Source organism: Cheilinus undulatus, linkage group 23, assembly GCF_018320785.1.
Source record: "Cheilinus undulatus linkage group 23, ASM1832078v1, whole genome shotgun sequence".
Taxonomy (NCBI): domain Eukaryota; kingdom Metazoa; phylum Chordata; class Actinopteri; order Labriformes; family Labridae; genus Cheilinus; species Cheilinus undulatus.
The window spans coordinates 29239977-29260654 of NC_054887.1; the positions used below are offsets into that span (position 1 = coordinate 29239977).

The window sequence follows — 20678 nt, forward strand, 5'->3', positions numbered from 1 at the left end:
TAACCCGACAAGATTAACAACCTGACAGAGTCTGAGTGCGTCTGTGGGCGTGTATCCGTCACTGGATCCTCAGCTGATTAATGGCACAAATATTTAGATCAGCAGCACCAACACACTTCAAATACCAAACACACATACCGACAGGAGCTCTGACTCTGATTGGTGCACGCAGCTGTCAGTTCTCCTGCAGTTAAATAAAACCTGCTGCACACTGCCATTGATCCCCTCATAACCTAAAAATACCACAACAATGAGACAGAAGGAGCCTTGACCCAGCAGGGATGAGGAGGACACTATTCATAAATATGGCAGTCAATGTAAAGGCTGCACGGTCGTGAATAAAGGAAAGGTGCTCCATAAACTGTTAAAATCTTTGTAGACTTTACAGACTGATGGGCAGGAGGAACCAGGACATCACCAGGCTTGTCAAGTGGGAACCTCCTCTCACTTGTATTTCATCAAGTTAGTCCCATGAGACCTTGACTGTGAGCTTTGGCGCCTCAAAGCCACCCTCCTCCATGCTAGCTTTCACCGCTCACTACATCATCATGAAGAAGTCCTGCAACCGACCACATGGCCACTACAGCGTGAAACACACTATAACCTTCAATGCTTATACTACCCACCAAATTACACAGCCCCTAATGCCCTCACATACCAGCCACGACCACTCCTGGTGCCAACATTTCAAATGATATAGAACGGCAAACAGAGGACAGAAAGATTGAGATACTGTCATGAGGAGAGAGGGGAGAGAAAAGAATAGAGAGATGTTTCAGGGGGGAATCTGTGATATCAATGGGCAATATTGTGTTTTGTGTACCACATGATATGACACTATACAATACGATTCAATAATATTCAATTTGATATGATACAGTATGCCACAATTCAATTCGATACACAACGATAAAATAAAATCTAATATGACAGCAGACTGGTGTGCCTTGAGCCAAGTCTTGGTGTGCTGTAGCAGTTTGTACAACCATACATAACTACTGCAACTATACAATAAGTTAAAGGTCACATATTATGCAAAATATACCTTTTCAGGCTTTTCCAACAAAACTATGTGGACCCCTGGTCTGTCCATAATCCCAACAAGAATCAGAAAAATCCATTCCCTGCCTACTACCTTTCATAAAATGCGTGCTGAAACAAGCTGTTCTCAGATTTTCCCATCATGATGTCATGTGGGGAGTTAGCCCCACCCCCAGGTCTGGTTGGCTCTACCCGCTTGAAAGAAAGTTCCTCCCTCCTCTCCTGATCCTCCTCTCAGCTGCCAGCTGAAAGGAGGATCTATTTCCTGGGAAGGGCAGAGTCAGACAGCTCAGTAACATTTAAAGCCACAGAAACAGCTCGTTCTATGCAGGGCTGAAACGGAGGGGTTTTTAGACATACCAAATCCAATACTGGAGTGTTTTTTCAGCAACAAACTTCACAGGCATGTTTTGGGGACCCCTGAGACCAATATAAACTTGTCTTAAAGGGGGAATATATGTGACCTTTAAGCTCAGTCAGGACCACTTTGTCAAGAAACACACATGATTTGCAGCCATAAATAGTTTTTCTGTATTAGAAGTTGTAAATTTGCACTTGTTGCTGTTATTCATATGTGGCTGCTCTGGGAAGGAGGAACTGGGGTGGAGGAAGGTTGTAAAAAGTGGCTTGCAGAGGAAGCAGCAAAGCATAGCCCGGTTAGAGCAGTTTAAATATGGCAGCATGAGTGCTGATAAGGACTTGTGTGAGATCAACCTACCTGAATTAATGCTATACAATTTGGTACAGATATGGATTTGGTGTGCCTCGAAATTTGTCTTGATCTAAGGTGTGCCATTGAACCACTGGGTTACAATACAGTATGTTAAGATACGATACAATATGATACGATGCACTATGATATAATATGATAAGATATGGTATTACACAATATAATATGATACTATGTGGCAAGACATGACTGGATACCATACTGTATGATACAATACAATGCATTTTGATATGATAACAATATTACACGATTTAATACGATATAATGCGATTCAAAACAAGTTGAAATGATATGATACAGTAAGGTATGATGTTATAGACAATATAATATGATATAATACTATACAATATGTTTATTATGATTTAATATGATATGACAAGATAAGGTACAATGTTTTACACCAGTGGTCCCCAACCTGCGGTCCGGGCAACCCTGGGGGGACGCCAAAGATTTTGGGGTGGGGGGGTAAGAAACATGGTAAGAAACATAATGTAATGTGTATTAAGACCACCCTAAAAGATGAAAAGTGAAGAGGATTCATTCAATTTTGGGCAAAAAAGTTACAATTTTGGGTGAAAAATACAATTTTATACAAGATTATAAAGTCTGTTTATAAGAAAACAAAGTCAGAATTTCAGTGTTTAAAAAGCCGTTAATTTACATGAAAAAAACCCCCAGAAATATCAGAGTCTAAAAAGTATTACATTTTGACATAAAATAAAAAAAGGGTTTTAAAATAAAATATTCACAACATTTTAAAGTAAAAAAATATACAAGAAACCAAACTGAGATAGCAGTTTTAATCTCAGAAATCTAAAGTTTTGGTTGACGTATATTTACGACTTTCAAAGTTTAAAATTTCTAGTTTTTTCTTGCAGTTTTTCTTGTAAATTAATTAATCACAAAAAAAATTCTAGTGTGTCCCTATTACTTCAGTGTATTAATGGATAGTTTATACATATATCTTTTTTTAAGAACAAGTGTCTGTAGACCTGTTATGTTTGGATTTTGTTAATGAAAACAATACACATTTATCTGTACTTTTTCTAAGTGGGTCCCTGGTGGGGCCTAGCTTTTCTGAGATGCAAACAGGGGGTCCCTTAGGAAAAAAGGTAGGGAATCACTGTATTACACAATAACATATAATATGATAAGATATGATTCAATCCAAAATATGGTATGGTATAATAAATATTTTAGAATACAATATGGTACAACACAGCACACTCTGATATGACACGCTACAATATGATGCAAGATGATATAATGGAATAATATACTCTATGTTACAATACACTTACATGTCCCCTTTGGGAGTTTTCTCCTGGCCTGTGCAGCACACATGTCTCTACCATACAGTTGTTTGCAGTAACAAAGCTAAATAGCCAACTATTTGCTCATTGGCTAGATCTTACACCAGCTGTCATTGGACAAGAGACGGGGGACACCCCGGACTGATCACAAGTCAATCACAGATATGACATAAACATAGACAACCAGTTATGCCCAAACTCACAATTGCGGGCAATTTAGAGGCACCAGTTAACCTGATGGGCTTGATTATGGACTGTGAGAGGAAGCCAGAAGACTCAGGGTAAGAACATGCAAACACATACAAAAGGCCCCTGCCCAATCGGGATTTGAACCAGAAACCTTTATGCTGGCAACAGGGCTAACCATTGCACCATCATGCTGTAAGTTAAGTATATCATACCTTGTACGTTATAGAGGTGTCATACTAACATTGAACATTAAACTCACCTGTGCGTCTCTCTGCAGAGTCTCCAGGGTAGAGATGAGCCTCCGAGTCTCCTCCATCAGCACCTCCTCTGTCGGCCTCCTGCTCTGGACGTCCTCCGCGGGCTGCTGCGGCGTGGAGCGGAGCCTGTTCCGGGCCACCATCAGGGTCTGGTAGAAGAGACACACGGCCACCCCGAGGAGCAGCAGCGGCCCCGAGCAGGACCTGCGGCGGAGCAGCATCCCGGCTCCCCGCAGGAGAGACAGCAGGAGGCACCACATGAGGAAGAGGTTCACTTCATGTTCTGGAGAGGTTCCTCTTTACTCCTTGTCATCTTCATCACCTCAGTGAGAGCTGTGGGGTTTAAATTTTTAGCTTGAGACTCATGAGTATAAACAGTCTGTAATATCACATATTTCATCTCTTTAATAATGACTCCAGGTTCAAGTGTTCCTCTTAATAACCATGTATAACAACAGTCAGCTCCCTGTAGAGATATTGAGCAATTAATTGGTGGATTACTGTGTGTTAAGTGGCATGCAATGAGTAAGAGTGGATACTGCACTAATGGTGAGCAAATACATTTTATTTTTTAAGTTTAACCTGGCCAGAAGATGTTTTTAAGTCCTTAAATGAGGCGAGGAGCAAGTACTGGTAATTATATAGGTATCTATAATTCAGTTTTGGGAATGATCCGTAGATCTCATGCTTTGTTAACCGAATAAAAACCATTCAAAACAGGCCATTAGTTCACTTGCTATGATTTCTTTGAGCTACATAGGGAAGAGCATCACATTAGTCACTGCCTGGGGCCTTTAAATTACTAAAACCACTCCTAGATAAAAAATCAATGTGCTTTTAAAACAAACAAACCTAATGTTCAAAACTCCCCCAGACAGTCTCTGAGCAGCCTGCAGAAGCAAGCAGCTGCAGAAGAACCAGGATGCCTGTATAGGTGGTTCACATTACAGTGCAAAGGTTTAGCAAATGCTAGAGGCCTCATGCTCCAAGGGGCCTCAATTTATAGTCACTATAGGTGTGCATCACATATGAGGTATACCCAACTTTTAGTGATTAAGACTTGTATTTTAAATACAATAAAGGGGGGAGGAGTATATACAAGTACCTCAAAAATACAAAATGTCCTTATATCAAGCAAAATATATAGGTTAAGTGTTTGCAAGGGGCCTTGAAAATATAAAAAAAACATCCCTTGTTAGAAGTTAGGTGAACTTTTATATCATACTTTTAAAAATTTCACAGCCAGGCTCTGTGCACAGCCTGCAGAAGCAAGCAGCTGCAGAAAAGCCAGGATGCCTGCATAGGCAGTTTTATAACACAAGGCAGAGGTAGGCAGACGCCAGGGGCCTCAAATTATAGTCATCATAGGTGTGCATCAAATATGAGGTTTAGTGATTAAGACATGTACTTTAAATGAAAATAAAGGGAACAGAGTGGATAGAACTTGTTCAGCATAGAGTTTATGAAAAATTAGACCCTAAAAAACCTCAAAATGTCCTGATATCAAGTGAACCAACGTGGTGAATGTACAGGTCACAACTTGTCCACGGGAGTGTTTTGGAGTTGTTGGATTGTGTATTTGATGAGGGAAAGCCAGAAATACCGTCTGCTTACATTGAGATGGCACAGCAGCTCTGAACTCGGCAGCAGCGATCTAAACAGCTTGCACCGACAACTAAAGGTAACGGACCTTTTACTAAGACTACAGGAATTATGGCAATGGGCGAGTTTGCCAAAATGTTGAAGTATCCCTTTAAATGTGAGTTGCAAGCAACCATTTATTTATTTGGATCCCCATTAGCCACCACGTAAGTAGTGAATACTCTTCCTGGGGTCCACAAACCCAGTACTCGAAGTACTTTTAGTGACTAAGGCATGCATTTAAATGTAAAAGAGGGGGTAAATAAAATAGCACCAAAATAAAGTTGATCCAAAAACAGCCTCTAAAAATATCCTTGAATCAAACAAATTATAAAGGGTAGGTGTTCACCGGGTGCCTAAACAATACAAATACTATTATTATATCATATGAACCTAATGTTTTAAGTTTCTCCAGCCAGACCCTGCAGAAGCAAGCAGCTGCAAAGGAGCCCTAATACAAGGAAAAGTAGGCATAAGCCTGGGACCCTGTGCTCCAAGGGGCCTCAACTTATAGCCCTACAGGTGTGCTCAAATATGAGGTGTAAGCTACTACTGGAAGTACTTTGAATCATTACGACACATATTTTGAATATTATTTAAGGGCCAAGAGTGAATAAAAAAGCATCAAAATAGAGTTTATTTACTGAAGAAAGTCCTTCAAAAGCTCCAAATGTCCTTTTAAAGAGGGAATTATATATTACAAAGGATAGGTGTTTGCCAGCGGCCTAAACCATCTCTTGTTACAAGGTCAGTTAACTTTTATATTAACCTAATGCTTAAAGTTTCCCCACCCAGTCTCTGTGCACAGCCTACAGAAGCAATCAGCTGCAGAAGAACCAGGATGAACTTCAACAAGGCAAAAGCAGGCAAATGCTTGGGGCCTGCTGCTCCATGGGGCATCAGTTTAGAGTCACTATAGGTGTGCACAAATATGAGGTACACTTTACTTTAGGTGATTAAGATGTGTATTATAAATGTAAATAAAAGGGTAGGAGTGGATACAGTATGATCAAAATAGAGTTAAACCCTAAAAACCCTCATAACGACCTTAGTTGGGGTGACATCCCTAAGCTAGATGTTTGCTAGCCAGACTCTGCACATTCTGCAGAAGCTAGTCAGTGCAGAGGAGATAGGAGGCGGCATAGGTGGGTTTACCATGAGGCAGAGGGAGGAAAACGCCAGGGGTGTTGTGCTCCGAGGGACCTAAACTTAAAGTCATTATAGCTGTGCATGAAGCTACTACTAAGAGTACTCTGGCTGACTGAGGCAGTGAAACTCAGCACGTGGCTCTTTTGTGATGATTTGTGGCATTTTTATGCTTTTATTTGAAATATTTTTCCCCCAGAAAAGCTTAAAAAGGGTCAACTTTAACCTCAGAAATTATACATCGCAAGAAACATTAATCAGTTTGTTTCCCACTCTTGTACAGTTGACTTTAATTGTCAACCTTTATTTTTAGTTTGTATATTCCCATTGCCCTTGTTTGCAATTTTTCCCCCTTTTCTTGCCACTTTTAATCTATTTTTACAGTTTTTAAGCCTGAAGTTTCAACTCCTTTTGGTCCTTTACACCTGCTTTTTTTCTTTATTTGTCCTGCTTTTTGCTATTTGCGATTTTCTTTCAACCTTTTGGCCCTGTTCGGCCCCTTCTCAAGCATCTAAGTTGCCTATTTCCATTGAACGCCACTTTTTTTTCCCCATTTTTGCCAATTTTGACCAATTTGGTCTCTTTTTCCCCCATTTTAAACCTTTTGCCACCTGCAACTCAGCTGTTAATCAATTTTGCCACTTTTTCTCCCAATTTTTTTTTTGCCAATTTTCACCAATTTTCTGCCATTTCATGTCAGTTTTTGACCATTTTTGCCACTTTTGTCCATTGAAATCTTTTTCACTCATTTTTGCCATATTTTTACCATTTGGACCAATTTTGCCACCGGTAAATTGTTTTTGTTAGCAATTTTTCACCAGTTTTTGCCTCGTTCATCTTGTTTAATGCTATTTTCTATTTTTTCCCCCTTGTTGCCATTGTTTGCCCCTTCTTGCACATTTAAGCTGCCTTTTGCCATTGAATGCCCCTTTTTTCCATTTTTTTTCCTCATTTTTGCCACCTGAACTGATTTTTTAATCAAGTTTTGCCACTGTTGCTCCCCATTTTTACCACTTTGCTGCTTATTGACCATTTCACTTCAACTTATTTTTTTGCCACTTTAACCCATTTTCACCACTTAGACTGTGGCTCTTGCAGCTCTAGAGCAGGGTTGAGTAACACTGGATTAAGGTGTGTATTTTGAATGTAAATAATGGGGAAAGAGTGAATAAACCATTGCCAAAATGGAGTTTTCCCCCTCAAAATGCCCTTATATTAAACAACTTGTATGGGTTATGTGTTTCCCAGGGGCCTAGAATACAAAAACGTCCCTTGTTACAAGCTAAGTGAACTTTTATACGGTATAAATGTAAATATAAGGGGCATGGGTGACTAAAACAGCACCAAAATATAGTTTATCCTAAAACAGTCCTCCAAAATGCCCTTAAATCAAACAAATGATACAGGTTAGGTGTTTGCCAGTGGCCTAAAACTTACAAAAATCGTCCCTAGGTAAAAGTTAAGTGAACTTTTCTATCATGTGAATGTAAATAAGGGGGAAGAGTGAATGAAACAGCACCAAACTGGAGTTTATCCAAAAAAGGTGCTTCAAAACGCACTTTATCGTGTTAAACATTTAAGCTAGGTGTTTGCCGAGGGCTTCAAACTTTCCTGGTTACCTTTTCAGTGAGTTTAATACGAACCTAATCTAGGGTATGCTGTGATCCTCCAGCCGGACGCGTTGTGCGCAGCCTCACTGGAGCCAGGACGCACCGTGAAGAGCGAACTTCTCTGCATCTTCTGACCTCTTTGCTGACTTCATGTTTGTTTAATAATAGAGATGCGTGATCGTCCTTCAAGTGTGTCCATGTAGTCTCCACCTGGTGGGTTAAATCCTCTGTCCGGGGATCCTTCGACCTGCTTGCGGATGAGCCTCACATAACGGGACCGTCAGAAGAATCCGGAGATAAAATCCGTCAGAAAGAGCAGCAGCAGCGGTCAGACCTCGGGGTTAAACTGAGCTGAAGAAGTGAGTGAAGACTGACGGAGAGAAAAACAAGAGCCGAGCCGGCGGAGGAGTCAGACTCACGGACATCTGGTTTGAGTTAAAACAGCAGAAGAAGAAAAGAAGACTCCAGATTAAAGTTCCACTCAGTCCTCCACAGGCCGACCTGGAGCCAAACTCTCCTCCTCCTCCTTCTTCTTCTTCTTCTCTGGTTTGATTCTTCTAGAGTCAGAGTGAGAAATGAAAAGTTTCTTCTTCAGCTGGAGTTTGGTCTGAACAATCTGCTGCTGCTCTGTAGGAGGTCAGCACCTCCTCACCCTCCTCCTCCTCCTCCCCCCTACTGAAACACTGAAGGCTGAGTTATTTATGGAACACACTCTCAGGATATATATACAGGGTGTGTGTTGGACTCAGTGAAACCTCGTGGCTCACATATTTGAGACCTCTTGTTCAGTTTTAACACTCAGTGATTCCTGAGGTAAAAATAGTCAGACGATCCCCCAGAAATACTCTGATTTGATAGATTTATTAAAGGTGAGAGAGGCAGGCCTATGACAGGAGAGATCACTGGTTCTGTAGACACTTCTGTTATATTTAAATATAATCACTGATGTTATTAGTCATGCAGGTGGAGGTGAGTATTAACAGCCTCATAACTGACAGGGCTGACTGAGGCTGGCTGTGACTTTGCTTAATATAGCGGAGTGATAGGGCAACCTCTCATCATGTTCATATCAATGTCAGTGGTGGAGTCAGGATGTTTGAGGGCAGGGGCCAAAATAAGGACGGGCTTCTGCTGTACAGATGTACGGAAGACCATCAGGGCCATACAACAACGTTTTTCAGGGACAACTTTTTAATTAATTCTGAGAAAAAGTTCTGAGATGAAAGTCAGAATTCTGAGATTAAAAACAGAATTCTGAGGAAAAATGTTATATTTCTGAGATTACAGTCAGAATTCCAAGATTAAACAAAGAATTCTGAGATTAAATTAGGAATTCCGAGATTAAAGTCAGATTTCTGAGATTAAATTAGGAATTCCAAAATTGCAGTCATAATTCTGAGATTAAATTAGGAATTCTGAGATTACAGTCAGAATTCTGAGATTAAATTGGGAATTCTGAGATTACAGTCAGAATTCCGAGATTAAATTGGGAATTCTGAGATTAAATTCAGAATTCTGAGATTAAATTGGGAACTCTGAGATTACAGTCAAAATTCTGAGGAAAAAAGTCAGAATTCTGAGATTAAATCAGGAATTCTGATATTAAAGTCACAACTCAAAAAATATATATATAATTCTGAGAAAAAAAGTCAGAATTCTGACATTAAATTAGGAATTTTGAGATTAAAATCAAAATCCTGAGAAAAAAGTCAGAATTCTGAGTTTATAATTCTGTCTTTAATCTGAGAATTCAAAGAAAGAAAACTGTGCCTCAATTGTTTTTGCTGACCAGATGCATTGTAAAACATAAAATATTGTGTAAAAGGTCATTTTCCCAGTGATTTACTTCAGAAAGGGAAACTTATATTCATCTCAGACCGAGTAAAATATTTCAAGACTTTTTTGTTTTAATCTTGAAAATTACATTTTACAGTTTAAAAATGTAAAATCCACTATCTCAAAATATTAGAATACTGTGGAGAAGTCCAGTTTGTAAAGGTTTCCTGAGCCTCCATTCTGGGTTAGAAACACAACCACAATCATGGGGAAGACTGCTCACATAGTAGTTGTCCAGAGGACATTTACTGACACCTCCACATGCAGGGTGAGCCACAGAAGGTCACTGCTGAAAGGGCAGGCTGTTCTCATAGGCTGGTTTTCTGACTGTCTGACCTGAACCCTGTAGAGAATAGTGGGAAATGTCAAGAGGAAGATGAGAGACACCAGACTCAACAATCCAGACAAGCTGAAGGCTGCTATCAGAGCAACCCGGACTTCATAACGCCCCAGCAGTGCCACGGACTGATTGGCTCCACTGTCCGCCACATGGATGCAGTAATTTCTTTAAGAAGAACTCAGACCAAGTGCTGAGTGTATGAATGAGCAGAATCTTCCAGAGGGCCAACATCTCTGTTTATAAATACTTTTTTAAACTGCTGGTGTTTTGTGATATTCTAATAATTTGAGATAGGGGATTTTTGTGAAATCAACATTAATACAAAAGGATTTTTTTCACTTTGTATGAGATGACTGTAGAATATATATAAGTTTGACTTCTTGAATTAAATCACAGAACCAAAAAAGGACCTTTTCATGTTCTTTAATTTTTTGAGATGCAACTGTATCTGTGGTCTTCATGATTAATTTCAGCTGTTGTGGTAAATCATGTTTGCCTTCATTATCATTGAAGCACATTTTCTCCTCATGTCAGACACCTATATAATACCACCTGTAATGACCATATTTGCTGTCTTAATTATGATTTTTAATTTTTTGGACGCAGACAACATTAAATATTTCTTGCATCTATCAGATAAATATAGTGTGTATTTAAAGGCAGAAAATGGAAAGACTGAAATTTTCTACAGTGACCATGAAAATGACTCTGACATATGGGTTCATGTAGAGATTCGCATGAATGTAGCGCCCTCTGGTGGCTGAAGGAAGCCTCTACAAGTTCAAGAGCTTGCAAAGGTTTTACAAAATCAGCCTCAATATTCCAGCAGAAATAAGAGCCAAAAGTTTGCTTGCATTTACAAATTGTCCTTAAAATTTCAACTTGTCATTTTAGAATAGTTTGAAAATAATCTGTAAGTCCTTTATTTGGATATTAACATTAGAGTGGACTTGGTAGGTTATTCCACTCATGATAGTCATTTGTGGTTGTTTTCTTGAGATGTCAAAATAAGGTGTTATCATAGGATAACATTGCTGTTTGCCCATGATTAATAATGTTAGTGTCATGTTGAGATCATGACAAATGTATTACGTGGGAAAATCAGCATTATTAGTAGAAGTGTCTTGAGATAGCATTGGCTATGAATTGGTGCTATAAAAGTAAAGACTGATTTATTGAGTTTGATTAAAATAAATAAGGAAGAATTTTGTTATTATAATAGAAACAATGGCTAAAATCAATTATATACATGCTCTCTTATGGCTTCTGTCGTTATTGATGAACCGATAAACAAAATGCATAAAAAATGATCAGCAACAGCACCAAATCTGAAATTAAAGAGCACTCTTGGTCAGTGTATTTTCTGGCAGATCCATTTCCTGGTTGAAACCAGACACAAAAATCAGGAGAAACTCTCTTTATTCAATTTTTTTTGTGTTTTTGACAAAAAGTGGAAAAAAGGGAAAAACAAACCATAATGGATGGCTCCTGTTTTGATATAGAGGCTTTTTTTTGGAAATACCTTTCCCAATGGTTGCATGATGTCCTTTTCCTCAAGTATTTCATTCAATGAAGAAAATAAAATAACAGAATTGAAAGAGAAACCCCCCCCCCCCTTTTAAATAAATGTTATTTGTTTTTCCATTCTTTTGTGACCAAAATGAATAACAGCTAAAATGGCTTGTTTTCTTTTTTTTTTGTCAATAAAAAAAGGAATAATGAGAATTTCTGGATTTTTGAGTCTGGTTTTAACCAGAAAATGGATCTGCTAGAAAGCACACTGACCATTCTCCCAAGCTGTAATTTTTCTAGAGTATTAACTGTATAAATATTGATTCTGTGATCTAAAATGCTTTTAAAACACGTGGATACTGGTGGGCAACTTCAGTCCTAAGTTGAGTAAAATATCCACAATGTTCAACATTTTTAGATGAAGTCTGAGCACATTAAACAGTGATAAAGCAGCTTGGAGAGACGATGCTGCTGAGCTGATGTGTATAAATTATAATGAACAGGGAGAGAAAAAGTTCGCTGATTTAAAACTCCAGCTGTGATAAGATTTTATTCCATCTATACTGGGTTTTAAATTTGCTGTCAACAAACTGATTTCTGACTATCTCAAACATTTAATGATGATGCTAAATCCCAAACTACACAGAAAAAGCACAAAAACTCACAAAGAGAATCTACAGTCAAACTCAGGAGTCAGAATGAATAAAAGTCCAAAGATACCAAAACATCTTCATCAGTTTATTTGACTTTATGTTGAAACAACCACGAAACAAACACTCATACACCAACACACACTCACATGTTGTAACACACAAACACACACTCACTGCCGTGTTTCTGCAGTTCTCTTTGAAACTGTTTCCAGAGGTCGGAGGAGATGAAAAACCTCCATCCGTTCAGATGAGGTTTGGATCGATCAGGCTTCCATAGCTGTAGTCCAAAAGATCATTTGTAGTTTTCTTTAAAATTCCAACATGTAGGGGAGTATGGCCTTGCGGAAATGACCGAGAGATTATTTTCACTTTAAAACAACGGGTAAGCTGCATGAGATCTTCAGTCAGCCGACACAGACTCTGAAAATCAAAAACACTTCTTCTCTTTCTATTTCTTCTTGATGTCTCTGGCGTTTTTAGTCGTGTTTAGGAATTGTCTTCAGGAACCTTTCATCAGAGACAGACCTGTCTTCTGAATCAAGTTGTAAATAACGCAACTTAATTAAACAGCACAGAGTTGATTCTGCATTTCATGTTTGAGATTTTTTTTTTGGTGATATGATTCTTGTTGGAGAAACCGGACAAGAACATCTGAGCTTCAACTCATAATCAACCTGACTCAACTTTAGTCAAGTCTGTTAAAGAAAAAAACATTTGGACTGGGAGCATAGCTCACATGTTTTAGGTGAATAAAGATGAATCTCTGTGAGTAATGAGATTATATCTATGGATTACAACCTCAGAGTGTTTAACCCTTCACATTGTTTCTGTTGGTGCATTTTTTATGAAACCTCAGTGACGTCACAGCAGCCTGATGAGTCGGTGGGTGTGTTTTTAAAATCCAACACGGCCGACAAATACGCACACAGACAAGTGGTGGGCGGAGTCTATTTGTGTCGGCTGCCCCTCCTCTTCATGGCAGCCGTGCACTGAGGACAGAACCACTTCCCTTTAGGAGCCTCGGTGAGACCCACACAGCCGTAGTGAAACCACTCGATTGGACACTGATGACAGAGAAATATGGAGATGTACATTACAGATCAATAAGTATCAGTAATGATCAGATATATAAAGAAACAGATCAGAATCTATTTTAAACATTAGCATCTGCTTTGATCAATCTAGATTATGCCATTCCCTGTGAATCTGAGCTTAATATCTCTCAGTTGCTGCAAAATCAGTGACATAGTAATTAATAAACATCATACTCACATCTGTGTTATCACAGCCCACCATTTCTCCGTAAGACACCTGAAAAACATGAACAAATTCACATTTTTGACTGTTTACATGCACAAACTCCTGAAATCTTCAGAGTAAGCAGCTCATATTTGAACACAAACATCTACATTGTTCACCCAGACTTTATCAGGACCTTGTTCTTCCAGTCTCCAGGTAAAGTTTTAAGCTAAGCTGAGGTGTGAATGTAGCGGGAAATATTCAGGACCAAAGGCTGTATTATAAACAAATGCTTGTGATAAAATGGCCTCGTTATGATCTCCATTCTTAAACACATGTTGAACATCACATAGCATGGATCTGACAGTTTCCCACAGAGTTAAGCTGTTGATACACATACACGGTGTCTGGGTTCTTACCTGGTTACAGATGCAGTATCTGGGCTCGTTGGGGTCATAAGTCCAGTCCACTTGGCTGTTGGCTTCAGCCTCAGGCAGCACTGAGACCTGCTGGGAAAGTTCCTGAGCCAGCGCTGAAGATGAAGAGCAGGAGGAGAGAGAGGAGGAGGAGGATGATGACGATGACTGATGGTTGGAAGACTTGATGCTGCTTCTGAAAAACAACAAAAGAAGAAGAGATGCAGAGAAAGAGGAAGGTTTAGTGGCACTTATCTGCATTGTCTCTGCTTTTCAAATTCAGCTGTTCAGGTGTTTTAACAGGTGTACAGGTGGGTGAGTCTTACTTGGACTTGCGGCCCCTGGAGTCAGAGGCGGTGGTGGGGGTGAGGGTCTGTGTGAGGGTGGAGGCGAGGGCAGATGATGAGTATCCGGAGTTTTCTCTGGACAGACTGAACTCTCTGCCGAGCTGGAAATCGTTGTTTTTGATCGCCTCGTAGCTCGCTTTGAGACTGGACGTCCTGCGACCGTCCTTCATCTGAAGACAGAGTAGACCACGTTTAGTCACGTTCTGGATGTTTTTAAGATTTTAACAAGTGACCAAACTTTGTCTTCTAAGAGGACGTTTATACAAACAGCATGAAAAATGAACAAATTCTTGAGCTTGTCATTCATCATTATCAGGTTAAAACAGAAACACAGTTAATTATAATGACTTACTTAGTACTACTGGCACTACGTGGATCATTTTGAAAAAAAAAAAAAAAACTGAGAAATTTTTTCATGGTTTAGTTACAATCCAGGACTATTTATTCCTTGCTAAAAGAAGATACACAGTTCTATAACCACTATGACCTTAAATAACACTATTGTAACATTAGAGATGTACCAATATTGGAAGTCAAAGAGCTGAAAAATATTTTAAAACTTTCTGGCCTTCGACGTCAGAATCTCTGTTCAATTCTAACCTGCTGGAGGAAATTTTGGCTCTTGCCGACAACGGCTGTCCATGCAGGCAAAGGGGACGACATACAGGTACACTGGGATGTCTGCACGGTTCTACAAAACTCAAAACTGCTACAAAGATGAATTATAAATGACATTTGTGTCTAGAATTTAACTTAAGGAGTGTCATGGCAATTTCCTGTATTGTTACACTGCACTTTACATACCAACAATAAAGCTTCATATTTGTATACAGCATGTATACAATTTATACTGACTTTGATAAGAAGGCTGTCGTCGATATTTTTATCAACATCGGTCTGAAAAAACGTTTCTCCTCTAACGCATAAAATTCAGAAGACTCAACTAAAAACGCTGATCAAATCAACCCAAAATGTAAAGCGTTCTTATTCATTAAAAGAGCCCAAAACCAACACAATGTTCATTTTAGCATGTCTGACCTGTGCTGTGGCCTGCACAGCCTGAGCTGCAGCCATGGTGATTGCCCCGGCTCCAGCCCCGGGCCCCGCCGGTAGAGAGCTCAGGTTGTAGGAGGGCAGAGGCTGGGAAGAGTTTACACTGTATACGCTGTTTGTGGACGAGGACGTACTGTTGGTACGGCAGCCTGCAGGGGACACAATGTAAGCATTTATATACAAAACTGAATTATCTATATGACATTTTTATAAACAGAAGTTAACAGTGTTTTTTGTCAGACAAAGCAAAAGCAGGAACATGAGGAACACTGAAATAAACATCAACAGTCTAGTTAATCACAGGATAAACAACAAAAAACAAAATCATGTTTGGACAAAAGCAATAAAACGGGACAAGAGAGAAACCCTTGCTGCTTCCCAGCTTCACCCTTGTGTTGAAAACATGTCAGTGTTTTAGACACAATTGAAACAGTGTTTTCCCTTTTGACTGAAATCATTAAGGGAGATTTGAAATTCTTTTAAGACTTTTTGATAACATGGAGCAGTCGCTACCTGGCGTGTTCTCCTTAGAGGCGTCTGACGTCAGCGTGGACAGCAGAGCTTCAGATTTGAACTTTTTCTCTGGAACGTGTTCTGTAGTGTGATGAGTCGGAGCGCTGTACTTCCTCTCTGTTACAAAACACAAACTTTAATAAAGAACTAACACAATCATTGACTCTGATATTAGACTTTACACTCCATCAATAGGAGATGGGCTTTATTTATGCCATTCAAACACAAAACTCTGCATGTATGTCATTTTAAGACATATAAAGACAGACCCAAGAGTATCCGCTGATGTAAAATGAAGGTAGAAATGTGTCTAATAAAGATCTGTTTAATGTGAGGTGACAGGAGGAGATAAACACAGCAAACAGACACCTGACTCTCATCCTTCCTGACCATCTTCTATTCACGTCAGTGTGTTTGTACTTACTCTCTGCCTGAGCGTGAGAGTGGACGTGATGGTTATTAACCGGCTGAGACGGACTGTCCATCTCTAAAGATCCTACCAGGAAGATGAAGAGAAAGGTTAAAACTCTCAATTTCTCTTAGTTCTATAAAGAGGCTTTAGTACATATACAAACTAAGAATTATCAAGGATTTTAGGGTCAGAGTTAGAGTCTTACGTCTCTCAAGGATCTCTGTGATGCCGGCGTTGTCGGCCTCCAGCTCCATCTTAAACTTAGCGAGCTCCTGGTCCAGTTTACGCAGGTGACGGTCCACCTGAATGACAAAGAGTATTCATTAACATTAAATTAAAAAAAAGTATCAACAACCATCCTGGTTAGTTAGGATGACATATCCCTTCTATCTTAAAGGACTCTTTCAATCAGTTCTACAGAGTCACTCAAACATGTTGGCATGATGACTTTAGATCAAATTATCATGAAGCGCAAGTAAGCTACAGAAACTGTTAGTACAGCCCAACTCTGACCTTCACAAAGAATCAGATGTTTTTTGATGATCCATCACAGACAGGAGCAAAAAACCCTTGTTTGACCATGGTGTTTAAAACTTACTCAAAAATGTGGTAAACTAAGTGACTGCTTTCATGTAGTCAAATGTTCATCGATCCTCTGTCTGTGACTGCCCTCGAGTGGAGAACCAGCTGAATAACATCACCAACTTGTCAACCTCTATGTATTGTGAATTTTTTTACCCGAGATCCAGATGAACCACAAAAATTCAGGCACAAAGATCAGCAATATTTCAGCTCCTCTCAGAGATCATAAGTGATCAACGAAGGACATCTCTAGAACAATAATCAATCAGGATGATTTTTTTTTCCATCCATCAATCACAGTGTTCCCTTTCCTCTGACTTCAAAGTCGGCTGTATGACTCAAAAATCAGGCCTGAATCAGCTTCAAATCCCAGTGTATGCGAGGTCTTAACCCTGTTTAAATATTTGTTGTTGTTGTAATATTAGTGAACAATGATCACACTGAAGCTTGTCCTAGGATAACACTAACAAGCTCAGTTCAGCACATTTCCATTTACTCACCAGGTCATAGATCTGATTGGCCAGCTGAACTTTCTCGTCTGCATCCTCTAAAGCTTTGTAATAATCCTGAAACAAATAATTATTGATTATATATTACAAACAGGGCCGAGCTACTTTACTCCTGTCTTCTATTGCATGCACTTTTCAGCCATGCAGCTTAATCTTAATAGAACAAATAGTCCTGAACGACAGCATTATTTTGTACTAAGGTATTCTTACCTTTTTAATGACCTCCATTTGCTCCTCCCTCCACTCAGGTTTGTTCTTCTTTGCGTTAGCAAAAAACTCTATCACTTTCTGCTCCAGCTGATCCGTAGCATCTAAACAGGAAAAGTACAAGCTTACTTAGTGATCAGCTACACCAATATCCCCACATTGATTTTAAACTTGAATACACAAGCATTTCAATGCACTTTAAAAAATCCTTCTAGCTAAGTCAGATATAAGTGGACAAGATGTTTAATTAAAGTTAATCAAGGTTAACTCTTTCAGAACTTATCATGACAAAATATGGTAACACATTTGTGCAATCAAGGCAGTGTGCCTAAACGTTCTTCCTATTTCTGAGGGTCTATTATTAGTAAGGAACCTACTAGTTCTGCACAATTTAGTAAAATAATCTAATTGCAATTCTCCCCTCCCAATATTGCTATTTCAATTTAATAGTTATTTTCTGATCTTCCTCATTATGTGTATTTTTTTTACACCAACACAAGTAATAACAAATTCTAATCTATATGACACCCAACATAATATTTAACAGAATAAACATAACCAGTTCTTTCCTGCAGGTCATGCCTATATGTTAGGTTAAATTAGATGATGCATGAACCAATATGAAGAAGATATTTTTTATTGATCAACTGAGATAACAGAAGTAAACTGACAGATTTTACTAACAGCCTTGTGAGCGTTCATTATGACAACATAAGAAATAGCTGTCAAACAAGTGTGGTGTTATCAGCAATGTGAAGGTCAGTAACAAATTGGGTACAATCTATAATGCTGTATTGATTGGGAATGAAAAATTGTATATAATTCTTATTTTGATTTAAGAAAAAAATTTACAAAATAAAGGTGAATTTTGCAAAATAGTGTGAAAACAGTCATACTTTAATCTCTACATGTGCAGAGCATATCTGCTGCAAAAAAAAGCATTAAACTGGTATTTTTGACATATATTTCAGGTAAAAAAAATACTGCACCCTCTACTATTTGAAACTGCAGCAGAACATGTTGTGATTCAATCTAAATACATTTATGACTCCACATTAACAAACAAAAGTCCTATGCATCCACAGATGAGGTAATTTCATGTTTACAACAATTTAAAAAAGCAGAAAAACTGCTAAAATAACAATTATTATATTGTCCAAAAAGTGGAAAGTATCCCCGTATCAGAAAATTAGACAAAATAGTTAAATAGAAAAGGAAATAGACAAAATATAGAAGATGTCGTTAAAAAGTATTCAGTAAATTGACAAGGCATATACAATTAAGTAAAAACAAAACACACGGCAAGTTCTCAACATAAAGGCTCTTGTTCTCACTTAATTTAGTGTATTACTGCAGAGCAGTTAGCTGGTGTTTCGGTTTAATTAGACACCGTGTTAACAGGCGCCTTTCCTCTTATTGCGTCTGTGGTTGTCATGGAAACTTACGATGTTGTAAAGTGTTTAAGTGAATGCGCCTCAATTTCATTTTTAATCGTCGGCTTATCCTTTGAGTACAGTATAAATTTATTACAGGAGGAACATTCTCAACTAGGTATGTATGGACACTTTCCGTTTTCAACCCTTTTAAAACTACGACAACCACGGTAGCATTCGGCTTTAAGTCATCAGTGAACACAGTCGCACGTTAAACCGAAACACCGGCATCGCTAACGTTCATGCTAACAACAGAGATTTAAGCTATAAAATGTTGCTTAACTGTTTGAATAAAATACTATATAGCTGTTCCCTCTTATTTTCTGCGTAAACTGTCTCCCTGAGTGGGTAAAACCCAGTGTGTTAGCCGTTTCTGACCGGCTCTGCTGTACGTACTCTGAACCTGGAGGTCCATCTCTCTCATTTCCGTAAACCTGTCGCGGAGATCCATGGGAAGCTGCTCGATCACTGCCAGGGAAGAAAAAACCGTTACCATGCTAGCACGGCTAGGCTAACGGCCGGAGCAACACAGGCCGGAAAATAAATCATATAAAATGCACAAAACGCGCCAATGAAGCCTCTGGTGGTTTGTTACAATCTGATACTCACTCTCGAGGTAATCTTCCAGGTACAACATGGCTGCAAATTTGACGTTTTAAGCGTTTTATGGGACAATTTTCTTCTTTCAATATGGCGCCGCCAGCCGCTGTCTGTCTCGGAAAAAAATACTCCAAAAAAGTGAGGTCAGAGACGGTGACGCAAACGGCTGCCTGCGTTCTGATTGGTTGAAAGCTACGCGGGCGTTGATTTGTGTTCTCGGGACAGACGTTAGATGGGAGTTGTAGTTTTTAGACATGTTGGTTAGTTTATTTTGGAAAATATGTCCAAATTCAACCCCTAAATATGTCTTTTTGTAATCATTGTTCTTTAAATTTAATACTTTGCGTTAGTAACGAAGATTTAATAGTTTGACTGTTTAATTACACAACCATGTAGTGACGTTTGGTTCATAAAAACCCCCTTAAAGCCATCAGAAACTACAAAAATAGCCTAAATGTCACACATTATCAATTTAAGAAGGCCTTGCATTACAAAATGATCTTGAATTATAAATGTCTACTCCTTACCATGCTTAATGACCGATTTAAAATAGTCTAATATTCATAAACGACCAACTATATCAAGATTAAAACAACTGAAAGATAAACAAAGTAAAAGTACGAAATTTAATACTGTTTGAATGTTTATTAAAGGCTAGATTTATTAAGACTGTGGCTTTTCACTTCAAGTTTAGCAATTATTTTTCCTCTTTTGATGTGGAATAAGATAAAAATCTATTTATAAGGGCTTTCAAAAAAAAAAAGTATGTCTGTTAAATAATGGGATTCCACGTGTCTATAGTTAAGTCTATAGTTTGAGTTGTGTTTGTTTATACATATTTAAGTGTGTTTATGTTGTGTGAGTGTATGCAGCCTCATCCTCCTCCACACATGACTCTCCTCAGCCTGTTGGCCCGCTGACCTCGTGGCTCTGCGGCTGGAGGCGGACACATTCCACTGTCCTCCCCCAGGAGAGAAAGATGGGAGGGAGGGGAGGCTGCTGCTGCTGCTGTGTGCGCATTTAATTAGTGAGGAAGAAGAAGAAGAAGCGGCAGGACGGACGGAGTGGGACAGCAGCACCGCCCCCCTGCAGGCAGCTC

The 20678-nt window shown here is 39.0% G+C and overlaps 2 protein-coding genes across 2 annotated transcripts in view; both read right to left on the reverse strand.

Moving 5' to 3' along the window:
- Positions 1-8646, reverse strand: part of cped1 (cadherin-like and PC-esterase domain containing 1) — a 44868-nt gene extending 36222 nt beyond the window's left edge. The window contains exons 1-2 of the mRNA XM_041780950.1: positions 7961-8646; positions 3533-3863 (exon numbers count right to left, since the gene is read on the reverse strand). Of these exons, the coding sequence (XP_041636884.1) occupies positions 3533-3790 (258 nt within the window). The 5' untranslated portion in view covers positions 3791-3863; positions 7961-8646. The remainder of the gene's footprint in view (positions 1-3532; positions 3864-7960) is intronic.
- Positions 8647-12332: 3686 nt separating this feature from the next.
- On the reverse strand, positions 12333-19715 carry ing3 (inhibitor of growth family, member 3). Its single transcript, XM_041781375.1, has 12 exons — positions 19589-19715; positions 19376-19447; positions 17550-17650; positions 17331-17396; positions 16454-16550; positions 16261-16332; positions 15837-15953; positions 15309-15472; positions 14250-14440; positions 13927-14119; positions 13541-13579; positions 12333-13332 (listed from the first exon to the last, which is right to left on the reverse strand). Exons 1-12 carry the CDS (start codon positions 19614-19616, stop codon positions 13216-13218), a joined length of 1257 nt encoding a protein of 418 aa, XP_041637309.1. The 5' UTR covers positions 19617-19715; the 3' UTR covers positions 12333-13215.
- Positions 19716-20678: the final 963 nt, after the last annotated feature.

Coding starts and splice junctions, on each gene's coding strand:
- ing3 (XM_041781375.1), bottom strand. CDS start 19,616: ATGTTGTACCTGGAAGATTACCTCGAGA. Junction 14,441..15,308: donor CTGTGCAGGCCACAGCACAG/GTCAGACATGCT, acceptor CTCTGTCTTCAG/ATGAAGGACGGTCGCAGGAC. Junction 14,120..14,249: donor TCCAGGGGCCGCAAGTCCAA/GTAAGACTCACC, acceptor GTTGTTTTTCAG/AAGCAGCATCAAGTCTTCCA.